Source organism: Heloderma suspectum, chromosome 6 (assembly GCF_057233095.1).
Source record: "Heloderma suspectum isolate Gila_16-S chromosome 6, 16-S_ref, whole genome shotgun sequence".
NCBI lineage: Eukaryota > Metazoa > Chordata > Lepidosauria > Squamata > Helodermatidae > Heloderma > Heloderma suspectum.
Genome location: NC_139463.1, coordinates 24,488,099 through 24,515,852, shown reverse-complemented (window position 1 = coordinate 24,515,852; position 27,754 = coordinate 24,488,099). Strand labels below are relative to the sequence as shown.

Genomic DNA, 27,754 nt, shown 5'->3' with positions numbered 1-27,754 from the left:
GCTACATTTATGCTAGAATCTATTAATAATAATGTTTTGATGGCTACCAAATTGAGAACAGCCAGAGATAAAGCTTTACCCCAAAAGGGTCTCTTTGCCAAGAGTATTGCAGGGATGTGAAAGGTTGGTTTTATCCTCCTGTTTCATTCAGGGGAAAATATTCTGGAGGTTTTAAGTAACAATAAGGAAGAGGAGATAACCTGGACGCCTACTACATACTTAACTGAAGATAATTCCAAGGAAGGAGAAAAGGACAGAGGGGAGCATTTTAACAGTTAAACTAATATCTTCTTTACTGAAAGTCTAATGGCTGTCTTTTTCCAACCAATGGAAAACCAAATAGTTTTTTTTTTTTTTTTTAAAGACAGTATCACCTATTGCAGAGGTCTCTAGTGCAGAATTACAGGAGCATTTGAGCTGCTTGAATGAATAGAACAGGCCTGGTATCCAAACTGAAAGCAACATATGTAGGTAGGCACAATTCTTATTTCCCCCCCATTTATGTTACACACATCCTCCGTTATAAACCCATTTTATAAGTTAGTAGAGCAGACAGAGGCAGTCAGACTGACCATACTCCTTCCATATCATTATACCCAGAATACATCTGTGGTGACTGTTTTGCAGCAGAGCAGGGACAAAAAAGAAAAACTGACAGTACACACTAAGATACAAAATTTAAAACATTTTTATTAGAATGGGTCGGCAACAGAGAACTATCTTTCTGCATGGTACCCAAAATGGCGTGGTTCTCATTACAAATACATTTATAGCTGGGAAGGCTGGTAATCAAAAGAACCTGGAAGTCTCAAAACTATTTCCTTTGCTGCCAACAAGAACTAGAGGTTGAGCTTTAGGGTCTCTCTTTAGAAGAGAATGAAGAAGAGAAGATGTTCACAAGTATTTCTGCCCCAAATATGGATTTAACTTGTATTGGAGTGAAAGGATGTTGTACCATTTCAAGATTCTAGCCTGTCCTCTTACCACGGATCATGTACAATGGGCTTCCAGTTGTCCAGCTACAATCAAACAGAGTAAAATCCTTTACGATAGCCTGTTTGAGCACTTAATAATTTTATCTTGCAACATGTCGAGTTACATATTTTCACTTAATTTCTTTAAGTATGAATTACTTCATCAGATCTTGGCATTACTACGCATCTTCATTATGAGCAATAACTCTGTCCTTCTGCAGAGATCTCCTTCTCTTAGAGCTTTTCTGCATGTACAAGATCTTGGAAGAGGCTTGGGTTTGAGATCCAAATAGAGAGATTTTAGAATAATTCCTCACCCTACCCAAACAATGAGCAGAAAATAGATAGACTTTCCCCTCACATAGGCACCAAAAGCAAAGCCCAAACCCTCAAGTGCAACAAATCAAATCCAGTTAACATCGCATGCTGAGGTGTACAGGTTTAACCAGGCTCAAGATCGATCTAAAGCCTCTTTCCACACATTACAGATACCACACATGAGGATTTAGAGTTTTTGACATAGTATCTTACAGGAAACAAAACCTAGATTATTAGTATGAGAAGGGAAAGTAAGTACCTTGTGGGAGGGTTCCCCCTTTCCAAATTATTTTTAATAGGACTTGAGGCACAATCCAGAGGAGGTTAGATACACATGCCTACGTGTTTACACTGTCACCTACTTGCAAAGACCTTGACTGAACAGCTGGGGGTGGGAGGGAAACACCAATTCCAACATTCTCTTTCACGAATGCTTAGAATGAGCATGTACAGTAGCAAATGTATGGACAGCAAGTCTTGTGTTTGAACCCCCATCAAGAACATTACAAGATGAGATGACAGACTGCAGGGCCTGAGCATATGCTGAAAAAGAATGGAACAGTGTTAGAGTTTGTATTACTTTAGAAATATATATATAGGGTGGGTAAGGCACAACAGAAGTTTCTAAAATTATGTGTACTGTAGAGAATGAACTTTTTATCCTGCTCCCATAATATAAGCCATTGATTCAGTACATACAGAAGTACCTCTTCATCCAATGCACATGTTTATGGAGTTTGCTGTCACAAGATGTGGCCATTGACTTAGAGGGCATAGATAGGTTCATGAAAAAGAGAACTATAAAATGGCTATACGAAATGCCACTGAATACCAGTTGCTAAGGGACAAGAGCATGGAAGCACTGTGGTCTTTATGCCCTGCTCATGGTTTTTTCCAGATGCATCTGGTTGGCCAGTGTCAGAAACAGGGTGCAGAACTGAATGGATCTCTGGTCTGATCCAGAAGGGCTGCTCTTATACAGCTACAGTTAAAAGGGGGTTAGACAAATTCCCAGAGAAGTCTATCAGTGGCTACTAGTCCTGGCTAGTAACCATTGATGGCTATGTGCTACCTTCAGTATCAAAGGCAGTATGCCTATGAACACCAGCTGTTGGGAAACATGGGCGGGAGGGTGCTGTTGCACCCATGTCCTGCTTGTGGGTTCCTGGTTGACAGCTGGTTGGCCATGGCGTGAACAGAATGCTGGACTAGATGGACCCTTGGTCTGATCCAGCAGGGCTCTTCTTACGTTCTTATGGATGCAGTACTGCCTTGCTTCCCTTACCCCACGTCAGTCTGACTTAAAAATCATTGTTTTATTCTTGGGAGTCAGGAGTTAAACAATGAATGTAGCCCCTGTTTTGACAAAGACATTTTCTAATTGGAAACGAAGCTCCACAGGAGCCATGGTAATGAAGCAATTTGCTGCAATGTTTTCAAGCAGCAGGAAAGTCTTTAGCATGACTATACGGAAGGTGCAATTGCTTAGTGGATAACAGCCTGGGAGAGGCAAAGAATGAAGGTTAAGTGGTGGGGAGTCTTGCTCTGAAATACAGTATCCCACTACCACTTCACCTCTCTAATTGTAGAACACGCTTTAAAAGGCACACTTGGCCTCAAGCTCTGAATAGGAAATGCCACAGAGCAAGTCACCTTGGTAGAAGAACCTTTGCTTACAATGCACATTTACAGCTTAAGGATTTGTCCACATGTAAATGACCTTAATGGCAATATTTCTTAGGGCACAATCCCCCCACCCCCCGTTGTTCCAAGATGTTTGAGATACTAACTTCCCCCTTTTTTAAGGTTTAGCTCTGCAGGGCTGGGAAATTAAAAAATAAGAGATTCTCAAAACACAGATGTTGCCACTGGATAACAATCAATAGTCAAATCAAGAATGTGTGGCACAGCTGTGGCCACACAGTCAATTAGGGCCCCATGTAGAGGAAGAAATCTGGTTCAAAGTGTCATACTTGTTAGAAGGAAGAACAGAGTTCATCAGAATAAATGGTACATTTAGTATCCATGCTTAAAAATCAATTGGTATTTCTCAGCCTCTCAAGGGACTGCAGTCTGTTATGACAGCATTAGCTGTTTCAAAGTATGGCAATATTCAAACTGAAGTATTCTGAATTGCACTCAACAATAAGGGAGCAATGCGGACTTCAGAAAATCTGATACCTTTGTGGTTTTTATAGAATATACAGTTGTTGGCGCAGCTATCAGGATGAGCGTCCCAGAAATCTGACCCACAGAAACACAAGGGAGGCAAATTGATATTGTACGTTTTGATCTTCTCCCGCATCAGGGCTTGCAATGCTTCCACATATCTGAAAACAAACACACACAAAACCCTTTAGTTTATCTGTTAAGGGATTGTTTCAATGGCTCAGTGGTAGAATAAGTTGCAGGGTTGACCTACATCACTCAACATTCCAGCAGTTGGGTGACGGTAGTCTGTTACAGCAAACACAACCAGAAAAAAGCCACCAGGGAGTCTAGCAGCACCTTAGATTTATTGGAACATAAGGTTTTGTAGACTAGAACTCACTTTGTGAGATGTATGAACTAATATCCTCAACTGGTGTGCATACTAACAGAAGGCCATGAAATGCATGAGGCACAATTTGTGATATTCCTATTTCAAGATCTACATGCAATCCCAGATTTCAGAACAGTTTACAATCACATCAAAACACAGAGTTGGATCTGGACTTAGTCATACTTAGTAGATTCACTGAAGCCAATGGAACTTAAGTTAGTCCCAACCAACTTGCCCCACAGATTTCAATCTGTCTACTTTAAACTTGGCTAAGTCTGGATCCAACACAAAGTAAAAAATTCAAAATCATTCAAACAAAATAGCAGAATACAAGAAAAATTAAAAACCAGCCAAGCCTGGGTGAGCGTGGAAAAGACTTCCTCAACTGGGGCACAAGAGCAAAAAATGCTGTTTCTCTGGTTGGCACTTTCTTCACTTCTAATGACAGGGGCACCAAGATAAAGGTATCAGCAGGTGACCTTAATACATAGACAGGCTGATAAAGAAGCAAGTATCTCTTTAGGTATCTGGGTCCCAAGCCATGTAAGGTTTTATAAGCAAGCACCAGCACCTTAACTTGGGCTCGGAAACAGACCAGCTGCCAGTGAAGCTCACTTAATGCTGATAAACATTTCTATCCAGCACTCAAATATATATACAAGAAAAAGCAGTATGCATTCACTGCAACAGCTGTATTATCGCAGATCAACTTAGCACATTATAGCAAAATTAGAAAAAACACCTGTAGCAGGAGAGAAATTCCTGGTCTTGACTTGAGTGTTAAAATGAATGAAACCAAACTCACTGATACATAATACTTCAGTGATTTCATGCTGAAGTTGTTTTCAGTTCGCCATGAGAGTGTCTCAGGAGACGGAAAAGTTCTCTTACTGGTTTCTGAAAGTTGCCATTTTGTCAGTGATGTTAGCTGTCTAGTCTTGTATGTAGAAACTGACCAACAAAAAGGCATTGATGGCAGATGATGGCATATGAATAGGGATGAACGAAAGTCCCTTACCTGGTCCCGCAGCTTGCTTCGCGGTGGGGGGGAGGCGCCCCATCCCTCCCCACCAAAATTCTGGCTGGGGGGGAGGCGCCCAAATTCTGTCCCTCTGGCCGAAATTCTGGCCCGGGGGGAGGTGCCCCGTCCCTCCGGCCGTGAAACCTCTTCTCCTGCTGGGACGCAAATGGCGGGAGCCGTAGCCGCCACCGTTTGCGTCCCTGCAGTCAGCCGTGATAGGCTACGTAAATGTTTACGTAGCCTATCACGGCTGACTTTAGGATAAAAAAAAAAGGCACGTACGCAAGTGGCGGCGCCCATGGGTGCCGCCATTTGTGTTCCTTATTTGGGCACATGTAGTCTACGTAGACTACGGTGAAAATAAGGGGAACGCAAATAGCGTTGCCCTTATTTTCGCCATATTCTACGTAAATGTTTACGTAGACTACACATGCCCAAATAAGGAACGCAAATGGCAGTGCCCATGGGTGCCGCCATTTGCGTACGCGCTTCCCCCCCCCCCCCCCAAAGTCAGCCGTGATAGGCTACATAAATGTTGACGTAGCCTATCACGGTGTTTTTTAAAAATCTAGCCATGATAGGCTACGTAAATCTTTACGTAGCCTATCACGTTTGTTGTTGTGTTTTTTTTACTTGGAAATGGCGGCAGCGGCAGCTGGTCAGAAGACCGGCCGCCGCTGCCGCCGCCAAACCGCCACCGGGAGCCGCCGCCGCCAGGGACACTCGACCAAGGTAAGTCCCATCCCGGGGTGGTGGCGGGGGTGGTGGCGGCGGACCATTTCTCCACCAATTTCGGGGGGCCGAATGCGTTGGCATTCGGCCTCCCGGAGATTCGTGGAGAAATTCTCCGACATCCCTTCATATGAATGAGCCCCTTACAGTATGGCTTATTATATTAAGGCTTGTAATCCTGTTGCCCAAGTGAATATGGGAACACGGCTGGCATCTGGGTGGCCTGTTATTGCTTGAGCACAAGCACCGCCTTGAGAGGACTTGTTGCCTTGGGAGGGCTTTTGCCCTGAAAGGCAGTCTATAAGTATTTTAAATAAATAAATAAGCCCCGCTGTGCTAATACATACGACCAAGCAGCCCTGTGACCACCAAAAACTTTTGCTGTGATTTTGCTGTGGAGCACTTGCAACTGAAACAGCTTTATTGGCCAGAAACCACTGTGACGCTGCTCCAGCTTGTCACAGGAATGTTGGTGAGTTTTGCAAGGACACTGACCACATGGTGCCCTTGTTCACAAGATGACCCAAGGTCTGTTGGAGTTCAGCTGCCTTTGCTGGTGGCGAGCCCCGTCAACATGGTGTATTTCTGAACAGGGTTGCTAGGGACCAACAATGGAGGGCTCTTGCCTTCATGCCTTGCTGGTGGGTCTCCCAGAAGCATTGGACCAGCCACTGTAGGAAACAAGATGCTGGAACAGATGGATATTTGGCCACATACAAGCCCTGTTGGAGACTGTGGTTAGGGATGTCAGAGAATTTCTCCCCGAATCTTCGGGGGGCCGAGCGCCAACGCATTTGGCCCCCCGAAATCAGCGGTGAAATTCTCTGCCCCCCCCCCGGGATGGGACTTACCGTAGCTGAATGTCCCTCCTGGCGGCGGGTCCCGGCGGCGGTTTGGCGGGCTTTCGGCGGGGGCGGCAGCCGGTCTTTTGACCGGCTGCTGCCGCCGCCATTACAAGTAAACAAAAAACACCCCGTGATAGGCTACGTAACGATTAACGTAGCCTACCACGGCTAGATTTGCAAAGTCAGCCGTGATAGGCTACTTTAATCGTTACACAGCCTATCACGGCTGACTTTAGGGGAGAAAAAAAGCGCGTACGCAAATGGCGGCCCCCATGGGGCACTGCCATTTGCATTCCTTATTTGGTCCCTATAGTCTACGTAAAGATTTATGTAGACTACGGCGAAAATAAGGGCAATGCAAATAGCGTTGCCCTTATTTTCGCCGTAGTCTACGTAAATCTTTACGCAGACTACAGAGACCAAATAAGGAACGCAAATGGTGGCGCCCCATGGGGGCCGCCATTTGCGTACACGCTTCCCCCCCCGAAGTCAGCCGTGATAGGCTACGTAACGATTAACGTAGCCTATCACGGCTGACTTTGCAAATCTAGTCGTGATAGGCTACATTAATCGTTACGTAGCCTATCACGGGGTGTTTTTTTTTTTTTTTTAACTTTCCTAGTTCGCGGCCGGGGAGACGGGGCGCTTCTCCCCGGCCTGAATTTCAGCCGGGCGAGGCGGGGCGGCTCCCCACCCCAGCCTGAATTTCGTGGGGAGAAGTGAAGCGCCTCCCCTCCACCATGAAGCAAAGCTGCGAAAAGGTAAGTGACTTTCATACATCCCTAATTGTGGTCTTAGTTCCTGCATCAGGGATTTGAGAACATAAAAAAGCCACAGATATTTGGCTCACCTTGTATATTCTTTATTTCGCTGTTGTCTTTCCACTACCTCTTTCTTCTGTTGTCTTCCTGCTACCTCTTTTTTCTGTTGTGTGTCCTCCAGTTTAAGTTGTTCTAATGTTTCACAAGCTTTTCCCCTGGAGTTAGCATTGCCATGGGATGCCTTCTCCTGTATCCTCTGTTCCTCTTCATAGCGCCGACGCTCCTTTTCTTTCTTAATCCTGTGGGCAGAAATTGAATTTTATTCTGTCTTTCAAAAGGTCACAAGCTAAGAGAACAAGACTAAGAATTGGAAGAACACAATCCAACTCTCAGTTCTGCTGTTAACTTCCCATGTGAAATACACTGAAGATAGTAAACACTGGTTTAAAAGGCATTAACATTCTTTTGGTTTCAGCATGGTGCAAGGTTGGTAAATACAGCAGTATTTTGAAAGCCCGGGACCCTATATTTCCTAGTATTTACCAATACCGTGCACTATATTGTACATTTCATGTTACTACTATTTCCCCACCTGTCAACATCCAGTTTTTACGAGCTGTACTCTAGAACAAAAATGAGCTGGTGTAGGGAGAGTGAGCTGTAAACCAGGAAGTCCATGGTTCAAGCTCAGCAATACATTCGCTGCATGGCCATGAGCAAAGCATTATCTCTCCCCACTAGCTCCCCCCACCCCCAACAACACTTCTGCTCCTGATTTGCAATATGGGGATAATCATGGTAGTAACTTACAAGACCCTCAGGAACAGCACTGGACAAACCTCACAATTTTAAGATGTTATTTAGTTTATACTTTGCCTTGTCATCTCCAAATGGAGATGATCTTGGAATTGTTGTCGATCACAAGCTGAATATGAGCCAACAATGTGATATGGCTGCAAAAAAGGCCAATGCTATTTTGGCCTGCATTAATAGAAGTATAGCTTCCAAATCCTGGGAAGTACTAGTTCCCCTCTACTCAGCACTGGTTAGGCCTCATCTGGAGTACTGTGTCCAGTTCTGGGCACCACACTTTAAGAAGGATGCAGACAAACTGGAAAGGGTTCAGAGGAGGGCAACAAAGATGATCAGGGAACTGGAAACAAAGCCCTATGAGGAGAGACTGAAAGAACTGGGCATGTTTAGCCTTGAGAAGAGAAGACTGAGGGGAGATATGATAGCGCTCTTCAAGTACTTGAAAGTACAAGTCACAGAGAGGAAGGCCAGGATCTCTTCTCCATCATCCCAGAGTGCAGGACACAGAATGATGGGCTCAAGTGACAGGAAGCCAGATTCCGGCTGAACATCAGGAAAAACGTCCTGACTGTTAGAGCAATATGACAATGGAACCAATGACCTAGGGAGGTAGTGGGCTCTCCCACACTGGAGGCATTCAAGACGAGGCTGGACAGCCATCTGTCAGGGATGTTCTGACTTGGATTCCTGCACTGAGCAGGGGGTTAGACTCGATGGCCTTGGAGGCCCCTTCCGACCCTACTATTCTATGATTAAAAGCAGATAATAAAAAGGCCACCAATAGAATGTTTAAAAACATATAAAAAAAAACAAAGTTAGAAAAAAAGCCTAAGGAGCATAAAAATCAAAAATTTGCTGGAAACTGAGGAGTTTTCAAATGAGATGGGATACTGGCAAAAAGTCAGCTCAACCTCCCCTGACAGAGCATTCCACATACTGCATACCACAGGGCCAGCTGTACCATTAAGCAAAGTGAGGCAGCTGCCTTAGGTAGCAAATCTTGGAAGGAGGGGAATGACATCAAGGTGCTGGAGGACAGAGCTGTATGTATATTACCCAGCTAACCCTGCATTCTCTAAGTTACCTTCCTGCCCTCAGAGGCAGTAGAAGCAGCCAGCATTGAAGTAAGATTCTGATAAACTTCTGTACATGGAATTGGACTGGTAGAGGACAGGTCTATCACAGCAGCTATTAGCCATGAGAGCTAAATGAATCCTCCATATGCAGAAGCAGTGTACCTCCAAATACCAGTTGCTGGGCAACAAGTGTAGGAGGGCTATTGCCTTCACACCCTGACTGTAGGCTTCCTGGAGGCATCTGGTTGGCCATCACAGGGTTCCTCTTACAAAATGCAGAATGCAACCCTTGTAAGTGCTGCCAGGTTTCTAAATCACATGTTCAAATTGAGAGGAAAAGTACAAGAATGTAAAAGAAAAAAACATTTGCTTAACAAAGCTATATTGCTGAGGAAAATTGATATACACTTGTTTCTGTTCTCCCCACTCTGCCACTCTCCTTAAAATTCAATATTTGTACAGACTTTACTGCACCATCATAAAGCTTTCACTAGTAAAAAGCTGTGGGAGCAAGAGCAGGTTGACCTTATACTAAATAAGTAACTATAAAAGGCTGGCTCACTCCTATATCAAGGAAGACTCTGCAGCTAGTAAGCTGGAGCAAGCCCAGCTAAGTATGAATCTGTTATGAAAAGAGAAAATTCCTCATGTTACTGCGAAAGCATAGGTGTGTCTGGGTGCAAGTTGCCTGGGATGATCTCTGTACTTTTGTCATTCTATTTTTCAAAATATAGCCAATTTAAAAACTTTCCTTTGAAGTCCAGATGTATTCTATAAGCAAGAGTTACAGTGGCACTAAAGTGACACAATTATTCCCATAAAGTTAGAAGAAAAACAATTCTGTTTTAGTACAGTATAAGTCAAAAATTATTACGCCAAAACACCTATAAGCACTATGAGAATGTAGTTTTAGGAGCACCGCAGGAATTGAAAGACATTAGCTGGAAAGTTTACCTCTGCTTGGTTGCCTACTAGTTATTTGAGGTTCTCTTTCATAGGATGTTTGCAACACAAGTTAGGAGTTAGTGAGATGAGGGAAGAGGGAACGAGAGGTTGCTGGGATGAGCAAAGAGAGGAGGGTCAAGCATACAGACAGACTCGGATGATGCAACAACAGCTCCAAACAAAACAGACCAAAATCACTGCCATGCAATCATATAAATGATTCTGGATCCAGAAACGAAATGCATCTTGTTTCCCCCCGAGTTTACTAGCCAACTGTTCCAGTTTTTGTTTGGTTACTGGTTATACAGGGCAAGCTGGTGGTGTTCTGGCAGAAGAGCTTTTTTGCAGTTGTACATGGCTCCAAACGGAAATATGTAGCTCAGAGCCCCAGGGCATGGCTGGAAGCACATAATACAGCAACCCTGCTGGAGCTAAGCAGGTCTGGATGGCACCTTGTGTTCCATTAAAGAAGAGTGTCATGATTCAACTGCCAGACCAGGACTCAAAAGGCCCAGCTTCAGATCACCACTTAATTACATGTACTGGATGACCTTGGGACAGTCACTATCTCTCAGCCTAAAAGACTTCACAGTCAAGTGAAGGGCAGAAAATTTTCCAGTGTCTTTTTCCCCATGGAAATTTTTTCCATTTCCTAAGTTTATCAGTAGCAATGAATGAATGCCAACTGCAAATACAATATTAGGCAAGCCTGGAAGTTTCAAAGCTGTAGATGAGTGATTCTCAGCATATCAAGCACAGTTCCTTGGGTTGTCAAAATGAGGCATTAACAACTTCAGTACTTCGGACTATTTCTTCAGTTGAAACAATGTAAAGGAACTACAGGTTTTTGTCTTTAATTTTTTTTAAGTGCTCCAATAAAAAAACCTACGCATCATTTTAGATCACACTGTGTACTTTAATTTTTCCCTCAACTACCCTGCTGCTGGGAAAGACTGAAGGCAAAAGGAGAAGGGGACGGCAGAGGATGAGATGGCTAGATAGCATCACCGATGCAATGAATATGAACTTGAGCACACTCCGGGAGAGAGCGGAGGACAGGAAGGCCTGGCGTGCTATGGTCCATGGGGTCACAAAGAGTCGGACACGACTGAACAACAAATTTCAGGTAAAATGCTTGTGGTGTATCAGGCCAGAATAAACATGGGGTACTACATGCTAAATTAGATCACTCTAGAGCATCAGAAAAGTCTCTCATGCAAACTGAGATTTGCATATGAAAAATTTTCAATTCAAAATTTTCTAGAAAATCCACATCACTACTCAGTTTTTTGTGAGGATAAAATGGAAAGGGGCAGGGAGAGAGAAGAACTATGTAGACTACCGTCAGCTCTTTTGAGGGGAGGGTATAAATGCAAGGCTGTTTTTTTTTTTTAAATCCCAATAAGTAAGGATAGAAATACGATAAATCTAACTCATCTATGCAATACTGTAGACGTGGGGACTTGCCTGTTATAAGAGTCATTGTACCTGTCCAGCTAAAACAGTTTGCTTCCTACATGTAACAAAACTGTTTCTTTGCTATTCCACTGGCAGGATGTCTGTTTCTCTAAGCTAGTGAATGTTTGGCCAAAGTAAGACCACACATGTTTGGAAAGTTCTGTTTGCTTGCAATGTGATCTCTCCTCCTTGAAGGTAGAGGAATAAAATTTTGTGTGGATATACATACATACACTCATAAAATAATTCAACTTGCTCATTTGCCCAGGGAGCTAAGAAAACGGAAAAATGCTTTCACTGTGATCACTACAGAACTATTCTACATACAGAAAGAGACTGGAGAGAGAAGTAATAATGCTGCACAGTTGGGAAGGCAGACTGAAAGGCTAGGATGTTGCTCGGAAGAGTGTTTCTAGTAAATTGCAAGAATAAGTTTTTTTTCTATTGTTTAATCACCACAACAATAATGTGTTTCCTACAGTTTTCAGTTTCTACAAATCCTTCTGCTTTCCATGCTCTTAGATTTGATGCTAATAAATTAAGGGCAAAAGGATGGTAATATACTGAACATGTACTTGTCCATTTTCCTCTGCCACTCCTTCTGCCTTTGTTGCTCCTTTACTTGTTCTCTTTCGATGTCCATGAAGAGGCGTCTGTATCTCAGGTACTGGCTTTGATGCTACAGAATGAAAGTTTCAGAGTAATGTTGGATAAAACTTGGAACTAGCACTGCACAATATCTCGCTATAGATGCTACACAGAGAACTGTTTGCAACCATTCCACCTGGCTGCAGTAATGGTAGAGGGAATTACAGCACAGCCCACTTGCATAAACTCAGCTTGAACCACCTGCCATTTAGCTCCTTCTCTCCCAGAACTCTGGCCCCTCACCTACTTAATTCAGTTTATTGCTAGTTAGCTGACCGGGCATTTGCATATACATCAGAGTATGAACACAAGAACAAGATGATACAAAATGTCAACATACAAGAGACTCAAACATATTAACAAATAAAGATTTAAAAAGTCAACAACTGATTTCTGTACTAAAAATTATTAAATTAATGAAAATAGCTCACTAACCTGCATTATCATCTATCAAGATAAGAGACTTCCTCTTCATTAAAGCTAAGTTAACAAATTTAGCAGCATGATATGACACATCTGTCTCAGTCTACAAGAATAAAGTTTTATTTAAAGGGGAGTTCTCTGCTAGCAGCAATAAGGAGATCAAGGTATCATGTACTCAAATCTGAATATAACAACCATTCCAGAAAAAAGCGACCCAAATCTCAAATCCAACTGTGCAATTTCTATCCATTCTATGTTGGCCACCATAGTGCCCCTTAACTTCATGAACTTCAGGGTATTTGATCGGCACTTAGGTAAAGCCATCTAAAGCCTGGTAGGTAGATAAAAGACAAATATGAAATAGTTATGTGAACAAGAACTAGAGTCTGATGAATTTGCTCATGTCCTGTTCCTTCCCTACCCCTTAATATCATGTCTACTAGATTGTAAGACTGCAGACAGGAAGTATGTGTTATTGATTTTTTTACAGTGTCTAAAAATCCTTAGGTACTTTAGAAATATTAACCCCCCTCCCCATCAACTATGGAGCCATGAAAGTAAGAATTCAGGTAACTACTTTGTGATCAATCCAAAGTCTTTTGGATTCTAAGAGTATATTTTGTAAATGCCCTAGGGCAGGGATGGGGAATGTCTGGCCCTCCAGATGTTAGACTGTAATTCCCAACATTCTTCACCATTGCTTGTGTTGGCTATGTCTGATGGGAGTTGCAGTCCAACAACATCTGGAGAGCCACACATTCCCCAACTCTGTCCTAGGATCTTTAAGAGTGAAAAATCCCAATTAGAGAAGAGGCTGCTAGAGTTCTTTCTGTACAAGATCTATAACCACTGTTACCGAGAAGCTTAGCCATGATGGCTTTGTACGCATTTAGTCTATATCATAGTATTTGGTTGGCATCACCATTGTCTAATATATATTGTTGTCCTAAGAAAGCCTTCATGGGTAAGAGTTTCATGGCAGTAAGGAGCAACCAGATCCTGAAACGAGTATGCTGGGCTACATACTTTTATTATGATCGAGGTTCATGACCTAGATGTCCTTTAACTGAATTACTAGGAGTTGCCTTTCTGCAGTATGCAAAGCTTGGGAACTCCCAAGAAAATGCCTTCCTGACTACCAAGTCGCCACCTCAGCCAGACATCCACATGGGAACCTTTAAATCGGCCAGTCTAGAGCCATGGCAGGAAACACGGTCCAATCCTGAAGTCTCCTCATCCCAGGATAAATCAGCAAGTTAAATCACCCTCTCATGGCACACTTTGTTCTATATACCTCTACCTCACTGTCTGTTGGTAGCCAGGAATCTCTTCAAGATTTCCTTTTGTTCCCTGGAGTCAAACTACTGATCCTTTTGTTCTACCCTATCCCAAGTCTGCCCAAAGTAATCGTCCCTTTGTCTGAAGGCTGTATTCTGACTTTGAAGCCTGTATCCAGTGCTCTTTCTGAACGCGGTACCCATCATGGACAGACATTCCACACTGAGAGGCTAGCGGAGGTCCTCAACCTTTTTGGGTTGGTGGGCACATTTGGAATTTTGAGAGAGTGTCTTGGGTACTCTCATAAAAGGGATGCCATGGGGGAGCTTGCCCATTGATAAAACGCTTAAGATGGTAGGTGTGACCAGTCAGGATTCACCCATTTCCCAGAAGACAGCACTTCTCTTAGCAACATGCCAGCTTCCCAGCTTAATAATAAGAATGCATTTTTAAAAACCAAAATCAGGAGGGGAAGGGAGTTAGGAGGGCACCAAAAGATGCATCCATGCTGGCATCATGTTGGAGACCTAAGACCCAAGGTACAGTGCTGAGATCTTTCAGGGTCTCAAGCCAAATGCAACCATATACCCATACTTTTAGCTAGCTACCCTTCCTTGCCTCCTTCCCTTAAACTCCCCTGCCTCTCTCCAGGTTTATTTTCCTCACAGTAATCAGGGTCCAAGAAAAAAACATTTTTAGGCTCCTCATTCAAAAGTCTGTTTTTGCAGCAACACTCTGTTCGGCTCCAGGGTCTCCAATAAGGCTTAACCAGCTGTTTAGTCTCCCTATCATTGCCTCTGGCTCAGGAGTCCAACCAGAATTGGATATAAGCTTTTGGCTGTTTCTGGGCAACTTGGTGAGCCAGGTTATCTAGACATCCAGGACGACTGAATTCAGGACCAAAGGCTGTAGACCAGAGAATAGCCCATGTCCACTGTGAGGTTCCATGTACCATTGACCAACCAGGAAGCAAGGTCCTTTGGATTTCCCTTGTTCTGAAACAAGGTAAATATACGTGTTTGGCTCGATTTCTTCCTCTTGTCTCCTAAAATCACTCTAAGTCTATCCATCCTGTCCCTTGCGTGGCCCACCCTGTGACATGTCCCAGGGCATGGTCTGAAAGCATATTATGCAGCCACTTTGCTGAAGTGGTCTGGTCAGGCTTGTGGGGAAGACCACCTGGGAACCACATGTAGTCACTTTCAGTTCCTTGATGGAAAAAAAAAGTGTGATATAAATGTAATAAATAAATAAAACTCAAGGAAACCCCTGTTGCATATAACCTCCCAAGCACTGCCTTGCTATTTCTCTTACAGTACACTCTCCACACTCCTTATTTGGCAAACTCTGATGCCCCACCTCCATCTTTCTCTATTACATTAGTGCAAATAATATGCCAGTCCAGTGCTAGGGAGCTGGTATTAATGATATGGGGTTGCTGCAAAAGTTTGAATTGGAAAATTTTCTGGAAAATGTTCCTATGCAAATTTGGCTAATTTACATAGGGTAATTTGATGGAAAATGTTCAGTTTCCTTCAGAAGATGTCCTGATGCCCTGGAGTGATCCAATTTAGCAAGTTTATTTTACTACTTGTATTTAGTAAACAAAGCTAAGAAATAGCCCATGTTAATTTTTTTTCTCCCAATACTCCTTGGTATTCAGGTACTTGACTTAAAATATTTAAGAAACTATCACATTATACACTTGGAATGCTTGTAAAATTATCAAAATGCTTGTAAAAATGTAAAGATAATAGCATGTACTTCCCTTACATTGTTTAAGTTTAAGGAAAAAACCAAGAGCACTGAAAACTATTGAGACTAATTTTAGCAACCTGAAGAATTGCATGATATGCTGACAACCACTCTTCTACAACTTTGAAACTGCCAAACTTCCCTAATTATGTAACTGCAATTGGCATCCAGTCATTGTTACCAACGAACTTATGAAATGGAGAATTTTCCGTGGAAAAATAAAGCACTGGAAAATTTCCCACCCCACATCACTGGTTGGTATACTAACCTAACTTTATTTCTGAAAATATTTATAGTTACTTCCTCATACTCTTAGTCAGTGAGCTAGTTTCTCTGTTTTGTTGGAGTACACCGTACAACCTGCGGTGTGCGCACCATGCCTCTTCAGAAGATCCCTATATTTCCAGCTTTATCAGTGACACACATACACATGCAAGATCATGCACATGTGTGAAAGAGAACACTCCATAACCCCACAGTGACCTGGTCTGCATTTAACGACAATCCAGTGTATGGTTTGAGTATGAGTTAATGACAATGCAGGAGTCAACATGTGCAAACCTGGGATTATGGGTTAATTTGGATTTTTTTAACCATGAACAATCCAGGAAGAAACTCCATGGTTTGTCGCTGGGCTGTGAACTCTGAGTTGGTGTTTGGTTTTTTTTTACACTAAGGGTTGTAGTTACCTGTGAACCCAAAACCAATGGTTGTTCTGGCAGGCTAGAGGCAAGTGAGCAAAACTGGTAAAAAACCCAGCCGTTCTACATGCCACAGTGTTGCAAAGGCATTTGGGATACAGTGAGGGAGTGGATGAAGGAGGAGGGAATCAACCTACATTTTGCATGATTATCTGGTAGACAAATCATGGGTAAACTCTGCGTAAGGCAACAACCCATAATCTGATTTGTCATTATGTGCAAGCTAGGTCAGTGTCACTGACAGTTAATAAGAACTTAAAAATGACAAGCATTAGCAATGGTCCATCACCACAAGTATATTTATATAACTCAGTAAAATAGTTACATATTCTTTGCATGTTGTAATTAAAGTTAAGCCAATACAACTTATTGGACACAGCTAGAAAGGACACAGACCTCCTGAACCAGGTTTCCCTCTGCAGGCCAATAATTAAATCACAACTCTGAGCTTTGCTTAGATTCATGCATCACTGAGCATTTATTTATATTGCCATTTCATTGCATGCTCTAGAGATGTTTTAAAGCCATACATTACTTTTCTAGAAGGTGTAAGTGTACATACAAAAGGCAGGAATTCAGCAACTCCATGGTTGAATTTCTGTAGAACTTGAAATTTATTATGGTGAACCCAGCTGTGCAATTTACCATCTGCCAGCTCACCTAAAGGGCCCACAATATCACTAATTTAAGCTATGACCAATAGCCATAAGAGTTTTATGTTCATAGTATGGGTGTACACACCCACCCACCATTGTCTTTCAGCATTAATCTTCAATATCCCTTTAAAGATTAGTGAAACAGAGAATCACATCTTGCAGCCACCACAGCCCTGCATTGTTTCCTCATGGAAGCTCATTTGCAAAGTGAATTAAGCTAAGACTACATACCTGTTTCTTTGATTCCTCCATCTCTGTTCCAGGCCAGAGTACTCGAGCAGCTTGAGTCTCAGTGCCAATTGCAGAAGAGCCCCCTGGATAGTTACCTTTCAATATCTTGCTATTAACCTGCAAGGAGGGGGAAAAAACAGAGCAAGTAGGAAGCCTCAGAACCTTTGATATAAGCCATTTCATATAAAAGGTTTCTGCTGAAGTTTTAATGTACAGTCCTTCTTTATTTTCCAAGACACTTATTTTTGCAAGTTACAAACCCCACCATGGAAACTATCATTTTACATCCCATCAATTTTTGTGAGAAAAGGTTTACACAGCTCCTTAACTCTCCCACTGATATCTATGGGATGTAAAACTGCTTAACTTTGTTGTGGTCATACCCATTTAGTGTAATAGTTTAGATCTGCTTTGTTTATTTGGGTCCAATGAACAGTTTGGATGCAACTGATGCTTGAACAAGTGTGGATTTGATTGGCCCCTTTTATGACAGCCTCATATAAGAATGGGATATAAGCATAATAGAAATATCTTTGTCAAAAACAGAAGATACAAAACGTGCAAAGAAATATTCTGATATATTAAGTACATATCCAAGATAATCAGCCCCATAAAAGGTTGTTTAGCTACAGAAAAGCAGGCACCTGTTTATCACTTGTTTGTACCTTGAGCTACAAGCTGACAGCGGAAGAACAGAAAGCAGTTTAGCACTTAGTTCAGTCAGAAGTACGGAAGCTATGAGAAGAGTTCAACTGCCTTCCATTCAAATATCATGGCTCACACAAGGAAACAAGAGAACAGAAAGGCCAATATTCTGCCAAAACATTAACACACATTGCCTTCTGTAAACCTGAACAAGTTAGTACAGCTTGATGTCATCTACAAGTCTGATAATGGAGAAGTCTTACTTTTTGAAACTCTATCGTATAGCCCAAGTCTCTTTCCCGCTGTCCTCGTTCCTGCTCTCGTAGTTCTGCTGGAAGGTCATGGTATCCCACAAGAAGAAACTCCCCACTGTCACCCTCTTGTACATTTACTGGAGATGTCTTGCAAGATTCTGACTTCTAAAGGAAGATGTAGGTATTATTTCAGAAGTCCCTGCATCATGTACATCCACCCTGCTGAGACTGAAAATGTTTCTAGAACATGTTTGCAAGCCATCTTAAACCATATAAACTGTTCTAAGAATTTTTTTGTTGAAAAGTGATATCTAAATAAATACACAAACAAAATGAACAGGGGAGATGGTTTGAATCTTGCCTCAGTTTTGGGGAAATAACGTGATAGCAGATCCATGTGGCAGGTCTCCTCCAAATCCCTATGAAGTGGGGAGCGGGGCATTTTAAAATATAGTATGGTCAGGCTCTAGGAACTAAACCTTTCCCTGGCTGTGCCCTTCTAAAAAAAACAAAATGAAACAAAGAAGTTTTTTTCCCAGCAGAGCTCTGAATCAGAAGTAATGCCACCGGGGGAAAATGCTTTTAAAACCCACTGCTTGTTGGCAAGAAGAGTAGGTGGGCAGAAAGAGTTCATTCATGCTGCGTCTTAAATCTCACTCCCACAACCTTCATTCCACTGCTGCTTTATAGGGAATTGGCACTACCCAGGTTGGGTCATGCAACTGCAACGTTCAATTGTGCCTTCGTACATTTTCAAAAACAAAGCATCACTTTCTAGAAGAGCAAGATCACAACATAATAATTGCAACTTTCACCCAGTGACTTGATGTTGCAAACAGCTAGATAAGCTATCGTAGGATCATACTCTCATCACTTCAAGCAATTACCTAATGGGGTAAGATAAAGCTAAACACACATCTAGTATAGTTTAAGTGAACTGTGTGAACTTGCCTAATCACCCAATGTCAAACTTCAAATACATCTCTTGTGAAGAATTCAAAGCTGCATACCTTTCTGGACTGCTGTGACTTTTAGAAATAAATTTTGAACAATTCTTTTAAAGAATGTTAATTAAGTTGTTAGTATAACTACATAAGGCTTCAGAAGTACTGGATCATGATCTTGGTGTATAGTTGTGTTAAAAAAATCAGAAATCCTATCTGCACCACTCGCCCTTCTCTTTAACTTTGTATGAGGGGCACTTGCCGGGCAGAAAGAGGAAAAAACAGTCTGCATGTGTTCAGAGGAACTTTTACTATATTCTTGGAGGCTAGTAGAATTTTCTGACTACCAAGCCCAGTCTTAATTGGTGGATCCATGGTCAGATTGGACTTGGAAGAAACTCCCATCATTCCAAGGTGAGTTTCTCATGGAATATTTCCTTCATTATTTCTTTCCCGGATTGTAGCACTGATCTACTGTCAGATTCTGCAAATTAATTTCATCTTATTTGGCAAAATCCAGGGAACACCAGAATAAGGAACAGGCAAAAACCCAGTTCAGAGACAACACTCTAGCATCCCCTGAACGAGCAGAGGTGAACCTTGGTCTCATGAACTCCCCACTCCCCTTGTCCGGCACAGCCACAAGGAGTTGAGGAGCATCTGTTTCCATTTTTAAACTACTCAAGAGTTTCTCGTTACTTTCTAACTGGTGTAACCTTGGTTAGCGTAAACCACAGGTTGAAGTATGCCACCTGGCATATTTCAACTATACAGAGTTCCCCCCATCTGACCATAACCATACACTCTGGTTTGTTTAAAACAGAAAGCTCCCAGGTTCCAGACTCCCCTCACAGCTGTACCAGGGGAGGGGGAAGTACACGAGGCCAAGGCTTGCTGCTCCTTGTACATGTAGTGCAAAAAACATGCGTTAGCATTATGCCTGAACAGGGCAAAAGTATAGATTCTATAATGATAGCTTTTAAAGAATACAGAAAGTCATATAAAATAGTCAGGTAACTTCAAAAAGTCACTTTGATCCAACACTTGGAATTCATTTTGTTCTAGCAGCTCGAATGTGTTTACTTGGAAGTTAAGTTCCAATGCTCTGCAGCTAGCCAACTAAGTAAAGCAACTATTGTAAGGTGTAACAAAGTAAGAACATTTTCTCTGGGAGTCACCTGTATTCTTGGACGGTTCTCCCACACACCTCCTGGAAGAGCATCTCCTCCTGATACAGCTTTCCGGGAAGCCAGCCTTCGACGGACCTGCTGCACTGTTTTCCTTACCTGTGAAAAGATATATAAAGAGTAAGTGACAGAATCGAGCATAATAAAAAGGCTAGTCTATGCCATATTTGGATTGCCACCCCTGCTCCATAATGGTACCTTTGCGTACCAACACAGGTGAAAGCAAGAAATTCCAGACTTCCTAGATCTGGAAATGGTTTGCATTTGTAAAAATATTTGCTTAACGTTTTTCAGATTCTTAGCACAAGGAACTGAGACCCAACAGATAGAGATATAAGGTTAGAGGTATTTAAGGATAGAATGCTCAAATACCCAGATTGCAAAAATGAAAACACTCACAGTTTTGGCTTGTTTTGAGAACTGTAAATCTTGTACTTTTCCTCCCCAATCCACCAGGTAATTAGGTTGATGCACAGATACGATTTTACTGCCAGAACTGCAGATGGCAGAATCTGTGTTGTATCTGTACAAACATGTGCTTTTCTTGGGGGTCAACTGCAATGCGGAATCTGCAAATCCTATCACAACAGAGCTTTCTTTTAGAGCCTGCAGAAGAAGAAAGGACAATAGGAGGGGGAAATATGCATTCAAGCCTAGTGTGATTATTGTGGGGACAGGGACCATTATCAAATGTTTTGGCTCAGTACAGAAAAGTACAACCCCTGAAGTCAGTTCTCTTTTAATAGACACAGAATATTTTTATTTATAGTGGATTCTAACGATTCTAAGACTGATAACAAATTATTTTCCTATCTGGTAGAAGGTAAGGCAGGAATAACCTGTAATTGTTCATTGAGTATTTCAACAGTGATTTTAACGCTTTAGATGAAAACCGCTTAGAAATATTATATTAAGAGGTATACAAGTATAAAAGTAAATAAATAAAAGAGTAGTAAGCCCACCTGATAGATGTTAATCACATGTATTCTCAAGAAAGGTATTGTACTAAAGTTGAATTGATTTAAATTTCCTCAAGAACTGGAGATAGATGCAGACATGCGCTAAAGCAGGGGTGGGCAGAAGGTAGATCTTGAGATGTTTTGGATTTCAGTTCCCATAAGCCCTGCCAGCATGGCCAATGGTCAGGAATGCTAGGAGTTAAAATCCAAAACATTGTTACATCTGAACCAGGAAACTCTGTGTTGTTTAGGGGTTAAACCCATAGTTTTTTGTTGTGTTAACTCTGGGTTATTTAAACCCCGAACAACCTAGAACCTCCAGGTTCAGATATAATGATATCAATAAAGAACAGGCATTCCTGGGTTGTTTAGGAAAGCAGAAGCGTTCAAGTGTGCAGGAGGCACTGTGCTCACTCACCACCAAGTCTAGCTATGGGTTAAACAACCCATTGTTAGTCATTACGTGTGAACTGGGTCTGTTTGTCATTGCACAAGACTTCTATGCTTAAACAATGACACTTTCAAGAGGAGATCCACATGTGTAGTTACAACAGAAATAGAACTAAAGTTAGGAAATATGGCCTTACTGCTTCATAGGACTTCTGCAACTGCTGTTTTCTCCTCAGCTTAACATGCTGGTTCACCCTGTGTTTCACTTCCTCTTGAAAACGTTTCAGAAGCCTCTCTTTTTCTTTCTGTTGTTCTTTATATTCTTCTTCAATTTGAGCTGCCATAGCCTAAAAAAGATTCAACATTGTTTAGACAAGGGGAGAGCAGATGGTAAACTGCAGTTCAGCAGTGAACCACTGGCCAAGGTCAGGCCACCTAGTACCTTCTGGTTGTTGGAATTCTTGCAAAGAATGCTGGACTAAGTAGAACTTGGTCTGATCCTGTAAGAGACTTTATGTTCTCTCTTAAAAACTTATGGTTAAGATTTTAACAGTTTAGATATATCTTAATTGTTAATAGATCGCAAGTATGTGCCCTTGCTTTGTAGCTTTAACACTCTGGTGGATTCTAGTTTATAGAAGAGAGACACATCCAAACAACCACAAAAGATCAAAGCAAGGCTGTTTTTGGCATAGGCCAGGAGTGGACAACTTCTATCCCCTCAGATGCTGTTGATCTTCAAATCCCATTATTCCCAGCCAGTGTCACCAGTGGTTGGTGATGATGAGAGTTGTAGTCCAACAACTGGAGGACCACAGGTTCCCCATTCCTGGCTTAGCTGTTTTTATTTCGAAGGGAAAAAGTGAATCACCAGATACATAGGGCAACAGGAGTTATACAACCATAGCAACTAGATTTCAAAGCAAGGAGTTTTTCAATGTTAATTTACACAACCTCTGAAGTTACAAAACAGCTCAAATTACAAATGTGGAGCTCCGCTAACGTTCTCAGATAGCAAATACAATCCAGATTGGAGCCATGGCTCAGTGAGAGTGCACTCATTTTCCATTCTAAAAGTATCCTATTGAATTCCCAGAACCTCTAGTTATGGAGGCCTGGGATTTCAAAGAGCCACTGCCAGTTGGAATAGACAGTGTGAGCCTAGATGGATCCATGATTTGAATAGAGAACATCTATATATGTCATATAAACGGAAGTTTTGGAGAGTGTAAAATTGGTACTCACAAAAGCTGGGCTCTCTTTTTGATCCACATCATCTTGTGCACTCTCCACCCAAGCTCCGACAGGTGCCACACGCTGGGTCCTCTCTGCTAACACATTCCAGTTTGCTGCCACTGACCGAGGCCTCATTTTTGCCTCAGCTGTTCTCCAGGAACACTGATGTTGCAGCTGCTTCTTGGGTGGTAGCATCCCAGCAATAGGGCAGCATCAAGCCTGGGATTTCTGGGAGGAGCCTCTGTTGAAATGCAAGATCGATCTTAATAAAGACATTTGTACACAAGTAGGCAACCTGTGGTGCACTGACACACACTACGGAGCCATCTTTACGGGATGCTGTTCACTGCACAACTAGGGATGCCGATGGGTCAGAAAAAGCCAGCCTGGTCTGTTCCTGTCTCTCTAACAGACTTCATCTGCAGAATTAGCAGGTGAAACTTTTCATGGTGGGGAAATATGATCACCTGACCATTGCTGTTAAAGGGACATTTATAGAGGCAGGTTCAAAGAATTGACAATCCTGCCAAGGAGTCCAAGTAATTTTCCAACTTTGACATTACTGAACCTATTCCTTTAGCACCCTCAATTCATGCATACATTATTAGCCATCCACATAACTCCCATTTTACACATCTGTTCAGCTTTTCTAATGTATCAAAACACAACATGGAAGTAGATTTCCTCCTTGCACAAAATATCCCTGAGAATTTTCGTGACAACACAGCCTTAGATTTAAGGCTCTCTTCTAGGGTTGCAAATGGGCTATGGTGAAAAGGAGAAAGAAACAAAGACGGCTTGGCTTACTCCTATCTCCTTTAGCAGAGTTTCAAGAAAGCTTTGCGTGGAATGGCACTAAACATTATCCTTACACTAGAATTTGTCGTGGTGAGGGCATACGCCTTTCCCATTTTAATATACTTATGAACAATTTGTTTTAATGTGGTTTAAAATGTATTTATTTACATTTACAAACCATTTACATTTAAATATTTCAAAGCAGTGTAAACAAATCATAAAAACAAAGGCTAATACATACAATGTATCGTATCTACATAAGACGGAAGGCTATATTACACAGAGAAAGCTTGCATAAACAGATGGGTCTTCATAAATATTTAGCTGCCAGTACGTTTCTTTATTTGCTTTGCAAATTACTTTGGAAACTGTTAAAGCTGAGCAGCAGTGCATAAATACAATATATAATAACAGCACTTAATTGCTGTAGCCCAAGTGGCTGTTTATTTGTGTACTCTGGAAAATCCATAGCTCGCCTTTCGACAATAAGGACGCCCCCCGCCCCGCCCCACAAAGGCAGCTTACGACAAATTTCCCCCTAAATTCCGTAGAAGAAACAGCAATGGCTACCAGCTTTCTCCACACCATCCACAGACATCCCACCTGCTGCCCAACCGACCCACAGGGCAGCCTGCCTCTGTGCCATCCCACCTCCAGGGGCACTTGTCACCACAGCCTTCCCCAGGGGTCCTCCGCGCCTGTGGGCAAGGGCGCTTCCAGAGAGCCTGGCGCCCCTCCGTCCCAGGGAGCTAGGCTTCCTCCAGAGCATCGCGACCTACCTGGACTACGCCTCCGTCGCTGCCATGGCAACACCCCTTTCCCTCCCCGGGATCCAATACCTGCCCTCCTCGACGCGTCCTACCGCAGCTGGTGGCGGTGCCATGGCAACCACCACAGGCCCCGTCCACGCGCAGCCTCACACGACAGGCCGGGAGGAAAACCAAAGAGCGCCCACCACCCGCCCCCCGGAAGCAGCCGCGCGACTCCCTTTCCGCGTCCGGCCCTGCGCTTTGTTTCCCACCCCATTCCCAACCGCCGTTTTGAAATCTCGCGCCGCTTCTGGCCCCGCCTGCTCCTTCAGCAGGCACCAATCCAAGGGGAAGAAGCGGCGATGACGTCAGACGCCGGGCTCCGTCTGTGGCTCCGCGCTTCGTTCGCCGGACCTCGAGCGCTTCGGGAGCAAGGCGCTTGCACGGCTGGCCCTGCCCCTTCGCCGATAGCCACGCCCATCGAACGTTTACTCCTCCAATCAGCAGCCGCGGTTTAATTGAAGGCGGTCTCAGGCTTTGTCTCTGGGAGTCTTTCCCGCCTGCAGCCTAGCCTGGTGGAGGCAAAGCGGCTGTTGCTTGTTCTGTTCCCAGGGTGGTTTTCATAGCATTCGGATATGAAAAAATAATAATAATAATCCGGGGTTCAAAACAGAAACAACGGTCAGCAAGAGGAGCAGGCAGAACGAACTTTGAAAACCTGAGACAGTTAAAAAAAAACTCTTTACATGCTCAGAGGCACTCATGTTTTGTTGTTCGTGATGATTGAGGCTGCTTTACATTTATAGTTTGCATTTCCTCCAATGGGAATTCGGTGGTGTACATACCCCATCTCACAACAACCCTGTGAGGTGGGTCAGGCTGAGGGATTGTTTCAGTCCCAAAAAAGTCACCCACTGTGCTCCTAAGGCTGAGCAGGAATTGGAATTTGAATGGTTTCAGTCTAACCACCTCATTGCGCTGGCTTTCTAACGCTGAAAACAGTTCTGGGGATACATTTTGGTTTGAATGAAATTGGTCTGGATGGATGTTAATGTGGGTGGAATCAACATGTGGAGGAAAGAGGGATTGTGTCTGCTGGGCCCACCCCGTGGCTTCCATGCGTTTGCTTATTTCACTGTATGTATACCTACTTTTTCAGCTGTTGGGCTCCCAAAACAGCTCGCAATTAAAATCCAGCATAAAGATACAGCCAGACAGCCCTCTCCCACACATACCCTGAATGCTTGCGGGGGGATTAGGCCCATGTTAGCCACGCTGCCAAATGCCAGTATACCTGCTGGCCACGATTGTACATTCAGCATTAATGAGAAAAGGCCATATACATGTTCAACTGAGTGTATATGGGGGCCTTTTTCTTCCTTTTTAATTTTTCATTTTATTTATTACATTTATATACCATCCAGCTGGCAGATGCCTTCAGAGCAGTTTACAATAAAATAACAATACATGCAATGAACATATCAAAAGATTAAAATATATATAAAAAAATTAATACTGGTATTAACATTCAAAGCCCTAAATGGCTTGGGACCAAGTTATCTGAAGGATCGCTTCCCCCCGTTTGTACCTGCCTGGACCCTAAGCTCATCTTCAGGGGTCCTTCTCCAGGAGCCTTTGCCAAAAGTGGTAAGCCAGGCTATCAGGAAAAAGGCATTTTCTGCTGTTGCACCCCGATTGTGGAATGAACTCCCTAGAGCAGAGCTTTCCACACTGTGTGTTGCGACACATTAGTGTGTCGCCGGCAGTGTGTAGGTGTGTCGCGCGAAAATTGTGCGGAAGGGCACCGCGGAGTTCCCTTACTCACGTTTGCTTTGCTTGGTCCCTCCCCTGGAACTTCCTAAAGCAGCTAATGTTAAAGCAGCTTAGCTGCTAAGGCTTAGGTGCTTTAACATTAGCTGCTTTAGGATCACGTGGCGTGATTGGCGGTGTTGGAGCGGTACGGCGAGCAGTGTGGAAACGCTGGCTGCACGAGGAGTGTGGAGAATTCCAAGTTAGCAGAGCAATTAGTCGAGCAATTTGCAATCAGCTCGGGCGAGAGGCTTCCCCACGTCCTCGGTGCGGCTGCAGGGCAGCGGGGGAGAACAACGCCCCGCTGGACGCCCCCAGAGCAGGGAGGACTGCGCCTCGCAGGCGAGGAGCTTCGAGCCTGTGCTCCCCAGAAAGGTAGAGGCACGGGGTGAAGAGAGGGGAAGGGAGGCACTGCCCTGGGAGCAGAGCTCGGCCGACACCGGCGCGGAGAACTGGCAGCGGCCACCAGCCCTGCGTGGTTTCAGGCGTGCCCTTTGCAGACTTCTGGCCAAAGTACCACACTGGTGGAAACACCACCTGGGACTGCACCGAGCGGGCCGTCCGCCATCTTGGCCAGTCGGAACGGAGCTCAGTTGATTTCTGCCATTTATTTTTATTTTTACTCTGCTGTAATTGTGGATTAACCACCCACTGGCAGTGTACCACCGGAGAGTGCTGGAACTGGACTCTGGACATAAGCATTGCAAATATTTACAGCAGTATAGCCTTGTAGTGAGACATATATATTTACACCATTTTTGTTGGACTTTTGCTTCTCTACTTCATGTGTTTTTGCAGCTGAGCTCCTACCTGGACCTATGTGTCCTAATATGTATTGTAAATACTTTAGTTAATTTTGTTTATTTTTCACATTTTCTCCTGGTCCTGATTCCTATCTTTATCTCACTTTATCGCTGTGGGAGTGGAGCGCAGGTGCTGTTATTTTCATAAGAAAAAGCAGAGAAAGATAAGCACTAAAAACATGAAAGTATGGTACCAAATAAATTGAAGTGTCATTTTACTTCAAAACACTGTCATTTGTCAGAAAAACCAGTAGGATACTTTATTGAGCTTTCAAAATCTATAAAGAAGCAGTCTGCATCATTCACAAAGAGAATGAAGACATCAGAGAAAGCTCAAAAGGCAAGTTACTTGGTTGCTCAAATAATTGCCAAAAACAAGGACTCACACGCTATTGCCAACACCACATCAAATGCTTGATGACGAAATGCGAGTGTCTTTATCTAATATTCCACCAAATATTGAAAAGCTGTGTTCATCCCATCAACCTCATACATCCCATTAAAATGGTAAGTAGTTATTGGTGTTATTCAACTTTTTTAAATTCTTGAACATATTTACATACTGTTACTCATAAATGACAACAATGTATGTTATTATCTTACGAATCATATATTTTTAAAAATATAAATGAAAGGTTTTCATGAGATATGTTGTATCCACATACATTTCGTTATTACAATTTATGTATGTGTCCGTATCTCTTATAACGGGTTAGTTTAACCTCCGGTTTGCTAGTAAAACTGAGTTACCGTGTCACGAAATGATGCATGTCTAAAAGGTGTGTCACCAACACAAAAAGTTT

The 27,754-nt window shown here is 42.9% G+C and overlaps 1 protein-coding gene across 8 annotated transcripts; it reads right to left on the bottom strand.

The window, feature by feature from the left end:
- Positions 1-666: 666 nt before the first annotated feature.
- Positions 667-24,818, bottom strand: CCDC15 (coiled-coil domain containing 15). Of its 8 annotated transcripts, none has more exons than XR_014783725.1 (12): positions 24,430-24,651; positions 22,802-23,033; positions 21,754-21,903; positions 20,607-20,813; positions 20,199-20,306; positions 18,086-18,241; positions 17,178-17,294; positions 12,061-12,164; positions 7,283-7,492; positions 3,474-3,622; positions 1,655-1,835; positions 672-1,019 (listed from the first exon to the last, which is right to left on the bottom strand). XR_014783725.1 is itself a non-coding variant. In XM_084803806.1 (11 exons), exons 2-11 carry the CDS (start codon positions 22,985-22,987, stop codon positions 1,717-1,719), a joined length of 1,506 nt encoding a protein of 501 aa, XP_084659932.1. In that variant the 5' UTR covers positions 22,988-23,033; positions 24,612-24,818; the 3' UTR covers positions 667-1,716. The 8 variants fall into 8 exon arrangements, 6 of the variants coding, with proteins under 6 accessions (XP_084659932.1, XP_084659934.1, XP_084659929.1 ...); XR_014783726.1 differs by lacking the exon at positions 24,430-24,651 and adding an exon at positions 24,242-24,384; XM_084803806.1 differs by having other exon boundaries at positions 667-1,835; positions 24,612-24,818.
- Between the last annotated feature and the right edge of the window lie 2,936 nt (positions 24,819-27,754).

Bases quoted from the DNA above. Each gene is read 5' to 3' on its own strand.
- CCDC15 (XM_084803806.1), bottom strand. From the start codon at position 22,987: ATGCTACCACCCAAGAAGCAGCTGCAACATCAGTGTTCCTGGAGAACA. The intron at 12,165-17,177 runs GTATGTAGTCTT...TTCATTCTGTAG, and splicing joins TGGAGGAATCAAAGAAACAG to CATCAAAGCCAGTACCTGAG. The intron at 3,623-7,282 runs GTGAGCCAAATA...GTTTGTTTTCAG, and splicing joins CGAAATAAAGAATATACAAG to ATATGTGGAAGCATTGCAAG.